This window comes from Seriola lalandi, unplaced genomic scaffold (assembly GCF_002814215.2).
Source record: "Seriola lalandi dorsalis isolate HSWRI2012SDOR001 ecotype SW California unplaced genomic scaffold, Sedor1 jcf7180002054351, whole genome shotgun sequence".
NCBI classification, from domain to species: domain Eukaryota; kingdom Metazoa; phylum Chordata; class Actinopteri; order Carangiformes; family Carangidae; genus Seriola; species Seriola lalandi.
This window is the reverse complement of record NW_019524904.1, coordinates 18,122-23,253: the sequence shown is the minus strand read 5'-3', so window position 1 is coordinate 23,253 and position 5,132 is coordinate 18,122. Positions and strand designations below refer to the sequence as shown.

The 5,132-nt window shown below is 42.2% G+C and overlaps 4 protein-coding genes across 5 annotated transcripts in view; 1 reads left to right on the top strand and 3 right to left on the bottom strand.

Moving 5' to 3' along the window:
• Positions 1-8: 8 nt before the first annotated feature.
• On the bottom strand, positions 9-841 carry LOC111656249 (leukocyte cysteine proteinase inhibitor 1-like). The gene is made up of 3 exons (XM_023407898.2): positions 652-841; positions 467-553; positions 9-263 (listed from the first exon to the last, which is right to left on the bottom strand). The coding sequence occupies exons 1-3, from the start codon at positions 712-714 to the stop codon at positions 135-137; spliced, it is 279 nt and encodes a 92-aa protein (XP_023263666.1). The 5' UTR covers positions 715-841; the 3' UTR covers positions 9-134.
• A 713-nt stretch (positions 842-1,554) lies between these two features.
• Positions 1,555-5,132, bottom strand: part of LOC111656238 (histone H1-like) — a 5,214-nt gene continuing 1,636 nt past the window's right edge. For both annotated transcript variants that reach the window (XM_023407887.2, XM_023407886.2), the window contains exon 2: positions 1,555-1,896. In XM_023407887.2, the coding sequence (XP_023263655.1) occupies positions 1,878-1,896 (19 nt within the window). In that variant the 3' untranslated portion in view covers positions 1,555-1,877. The remainder of the gene's footprint in view (positions 1,897-5,132) is intronic.
• Positions 3,503-4,225, bottom strand: LOC111656242 (histone H3). Its single transcript, XM_023407892.2, has one exon. The coding sequence runs from the start codon at positions 3,949-3,951 to the stop codon at positions 3,541-3,543; it is 411 nt and encodes a 136-aa protein (XP_023263660.1). The 5' UTR covers positions 3,952-4,225; the 3' UTR covers positions 3,503-3,540.
• LOC111656243 (histone H2A-like) lies at positions 4,329-4,923 on the top strand. Its single transcript, XM_023407893.2, has one exon. The coding sequence runs from the start codon at positions 4,338-4,340 to the stop codon at positions 4,719-4,721; it is 384 nt and encodes a 127-aa protein (XP_023263661.1). The 5' UTR covers positions 4,329-4,337; the 3' UTR covers positions 4,722-4,923.

Sequence of the window (5,132 nt, the reverse complement as noted above, 5' to 3'; positions counted from 1 at the left end):
ACAATTAATTCATTTAAAGTCAAAGGTTCAAATCACTTTTAAAGGAAAATTGCAGTGTAGAATCATTTCAAAATAAAAGAAGCAGAGCGTTTTAATATGACACTGCAACCGCTGACACAGGCAGTGTGAGCACTTTAGAAAGGTACGAGAGGGTCATCTTCGGTTTTATGCTCTTGCACACCACGCAACACAACCTGTCCTCCATCGCACGGAAGTGCTTGGAAGACACTCAGGTGGATGTAGTTTACACCTCCAACATGAACCTGCGGGAAAAAGAGAGGAAAATTGGACATTTAAATAAATATTTATGTCGTCATCTTGTTACTCAAGAGTGAGGGTTTTCTACCTTTAGAGATCTGTTTAATAACTGGTCTTTACTGTCCGGCCTAAACATTTGACTTTATATTATTCACGATTCAACCTGTATATTATGTAAAGACACACATCAAATATCGGTCTCATTTACCTTAATGATGAAGTTTTGTCCAGCCACAATCTGCACTCTATATTTAACTGCTATGAATTCAGGGTACTTCCCTACATTGGGCTTCACCTGTTTATGAAGGAAATAACAGCAGATCTAGAATTATATACAAATTGTAACATATCAAAGTGAAAGGTTTGAAGAAAGAAATTTAGGTTGACACTTACCTGATCACAAATCGCCTGAATTTCCTTAGTGGCATTCTTGGTCTCACTAAATTGTCCGGCCATGTTTGACAAGTGATGAGGTTTGTTGAAGTCAGAAGAAAGGTCGGCTATGAGTCTTCAACTGTATCAAATGTGCCTGAATTTATACCTGTGTACCCACCGTGGCCATACGTGACAGGTGGCTCCACTTCATGTTGGGAGGAGCTACATGTGTAACCTCAAGCAAAGTTTTGTTCTTCTGTTATGAAGTCCTTTCAAAATTCTTATTTATACTGTGGGAACTTTTAAAAACGAGATGTTTCAAATCTAATTTAATATTGATCACATTGAATGGGTGGTACGGATCTCAACTGTAGAGATACTGTATAGTCTTACAGAGCTAATTTGTTTTGGCTTAATTCAGGAAAGTTGTCAGACAGGACTGTAGTCGGTGTCAGTTAATTTCCTCATTTCGTTGGAATCCGTATCCTCACTTATTGTGTAATGTCTCAAGTATGTGTTAAATCTTATTCCTTGTTAAGGGCACCTTTTCGAAGGAACCAGGCAATAAGGAAGCGTTTTTCTGGTTTGTGTAATCCAAACCTGCAACATGGGGAAGTTTAATAACACTTAAGATAAGTTTGTGTAAATACAGGTGTTTGATGGGTGGATTGATTTACCAGGAGACTGTGGGATTAATTTAACCACACGTTAATCCATACTAAAGAAAGGATCCTTACATCAGTGGAGACTATAACATCAACCTCCTCATTCACAGAAAGTGTAACTTACACAGGCACCATGCAATAGTAATCTTAATCCTATCCAATTTATAATTATATTATATTTATTATAAATTAGCAGCCAAGCCTGTGTCAATTAAAGATGAGACTTCACACAAGAAAAGAAAATTCAGCATGTTAGGATTTTTAAATGCTTTTTTTATTTCTTTTTAGAAAGTAGTGCATTCAGCTCGCTCCTGCCCAACACCAGATAAATCTAGACAATTAATTCATTTAAAGTCAAAGGTTCAAATCACTTTTAAAGGAAAATTGCAGTGTAGAATCATTTCAAAATAAAAGAAGCAGAGCGTTTTAATATGACACTGCAACCGCTGACACAGGCAGTGTGAGCACTTTAGAAAGGTACGAGAGGGTCATCTTCGGTTTTATGCTCTTGCACACCACGCAACACAACCTGTCCTCCATCGCACGGAAGTGCTTGGAAGACACTCAGGTGGATGTAGTTTACACCTCCAACATGAACCTGCGGGAAAAAGAGAGGAAAATTGGACATTTAAATAAATATTTATGTCGTCATCTTGTTACTCAAGAGTGAGGGTTTTCTACCTTCAGAGATCTGTTTAATAACTGGTCTTTACTGTCCGGCCTAAACATTTGAGTGCATTTTATTTTACTTCAACAAAGACATTTCTTTGTAGCCCACAGAACATTTTGACCATCACTTTGACATGAAAACAAACAATGTTGCAGTTGTCAAAAACACCATTTGCATTGAATTGTAGAAATGTTTGAGGAATAAAACGCCAGAGTGCGAAGGATTATTACAAATCTTAGTCCCAAACTGCAGACACCATTATTGTAAAGTACTTCTCTAGTGAACAATAATTCCAAGACAAAGAAAGACAAAGAAATAAATTAAAGTGTTTCCTTGTTTGAATAATCAGAACTCACAACGAGATGAGGGACTTCAACCGCATTGTATTGTGTAATACTATAATTTCAAGATAAGGAAGCAGTGCATTTTTGCCTGTAGGTACTTGTGAGGGAATTTGCCCTAACGTTACTGAGAAATGGTGTGGGATGATTATATAAATGCAGATTCCTTTTAACTTGCTCCCTCCAAGTACCATGCTGAAACTCTAAATCTTCCCATAACATTATTGAGAAGGAATATTGATTTAAAAATAAATAAAATCAAGGAATATATAATAATTTCAGGATAAAGGTGCAGGGCCTTTTGGTATGATACTGCAGCCTGTAGCAGAGAGCGTGATCACGTTAGACAAGGGTGGTACAGTCTTTTCTCTTGTTGTCCTCCAACACAGTCTGGCTCAAAAAGGGAGTAAATCCAGGTAGACTCATGCTAAAATGGCCAATTTTACAGCAGGAATAATGTCAACAGCCCGGTAGTCTCTATACCTAAATTCCTCTTTCATGACAACTTTCTATATAAAACTCGTCTATTTAAAATGTGTTCAAGTCATGTAAAATTATAATTGAGGGGATGGTTGCTTTGAGGAACAGGTGCCCATCAGTTAGCTAGATGTTCAGTGACACCTTAGCTAGTTTGAGTAACTGAAGGTGACTTCTGGGCCATGTTTGTGGTGTTGGTACCTTTTGGAGGATTTTTCATTATGGTTTATTGATTGGCTGATTGGTTATCAGAACACATGTGTTCTGATAGACTGCAGTCTGTGCTCCGACTGAAATTCTAGTACTACTTATTAATGTTAGCACTAGCTAATTGGCATGTATCTGCACCCAGCATACCTGGCTAGCTAGCTAATTAGCCCAGCTGTGCTAACGAAGCTAACGAGAGCATTTGTTTGCCATAGTTGTTAAACGTGCAGCTTTGAGAGTTAAGAGCCAACTCTGCTTCAAAACTGCAAATAAATTATACAGCTCTAGTAAAGGAATACCAATGCAATTCCCATAGCGTTTCTTGTTTGTGTTAAATTATCACATGGAAGTGTTTTGTTGACTATGCTGTCCATCTGAAATCTACAGATTTCCATCCTATGTGTCTTTGAACTATTGATACTTTACGCAAAACAGTTGATTATGAAGTGCAACAGCAGCAGAGGACTTGGCTCTTTGGTTGAGAGTGAAGTGGCTCTTAAAAGAGCCGTTGTTGATGTTGTTGTTGATGTTAGAGGAGGAGTAAACTTTAAGCTCTCTCTCCACGGATGCGGCGGGCCAGCTGGATGTCTTTGGGCATGATGGTGACCCTCTTGGCGTGGATGGCGCACAGGTTGGTGTCCTCGAACAGACCGACCAGGTAAGCCTCGCTGGCCTCCTGCAGAGCCATGACAGCGGAGCTCTGGAAGCGCAGGTCGGTCTTGAAGTCCTGAGCGATTTCTCGGACCAGGCGCTGGAAGGGCAGCTTGCGGATCAGCAGCTCGGTGGATTTCTGGTAGCGACGGATCTCTCTCAGAGCCACGGTACCGGGCCTGTAACGGTGAGGCTTCTTGACGCCGCCGGTGGCCGGGGCGCTTTTACGGGCAGCCTTGGTGGCCAGCTGCTTTCTGGGGGCTTTGCCTCCGGTAGATTTACGGGCGGTCTGCTTAGTTCTTGCCATTTTACTCCTTGTCTCTCTAAACAAAGTAGAAAAGTGTGAGGACTAGAAGCTCGGCTCGGCTCTTAAAGCGTGGGACCGGCTGTGAAACGGTGACGCCGCTTGAGATCCCCGGTCCTCATTGGTGACGGGCTCCTCCTGGAGCTCAGCACCGCCCACAGGAGCGAGCCGCCGCTGATCCTCGGCTGCTCATTGGACAAAAGTCCTTTCGAAACGGCCGCCAAATCTCCGAGCAGGCCGCCCTCTGCTGGAGCCTCTTTCCTGGTTGGTCTGACAGCAACAGTCTCTCTCTCTCTCTCTCTCTCTCCCCGCGGAGATATAAAGGAGGCTTGTGTCAGAGAGCGCCACACTTTGTGTGAGTTGACACTGTAGAGATCAAATCAAACAATATGAGTGGAAGAGGCAAAACCGGAGGCAAAGCCAGAGCGAAGGCAAAGACCCGCTCCTCCCGTGCTGGGCTCCAGTTCCCGGTCGGTCGTGTTCACAGGCTGCTGCGCAAAGGAAACTATGCGGAGCGTGTGGGTGCCGGTGCCCCCGTCTACCTGGCGGCTGTGCTGGAGTACCTGACCGCTGAGATCCTGGAGTTGGCGGGAAACGCAGCCCGTGACAACAAGAAGACCCGTATCATCCCCCGCCACCTGCAGCTGGCTGTCCGCAACGACGAGGAGCTCAACAAGCTCCTGGGCGGAGTGACCATCGCTCAGGGCGGCGTGCTGCCCAACATCCAGGCTGTTCTTCTGCCCAAGAAGACCGAGAAGCCCGCCAAGAAGTAGATCTGCTGGAAACACCAACGCAAAGGCTCTTTTAAGAGCCACACACTCACCTCTCAAACAGCAGTTCCTCGTGTCATCTATTATTCACATGAAACTAAGCATGAAAAGTATTCATCCAAATGGTCACTTTTTGTGCATATTATACCCTTACAATGACTAACATTATAAAATGTTAAAAAAATAAAGTCACTGATAGTAATAACTTGGATAAATAAATTGAAAACAAAACTAAAATTATTTTTTTGTGCTTATTACTTTAACTTTACTTCTATAAACCATCCGTCTATAATACAAACAGCTGTCCCACTGTTTGTTATGGTGTGTGGTTCATTTTACCTTTAAAACGAATGAATCATTTGAACATGAAGTTTTTTTTCAATCATTTTTTCAAATTGTAATATTCAGGTCACT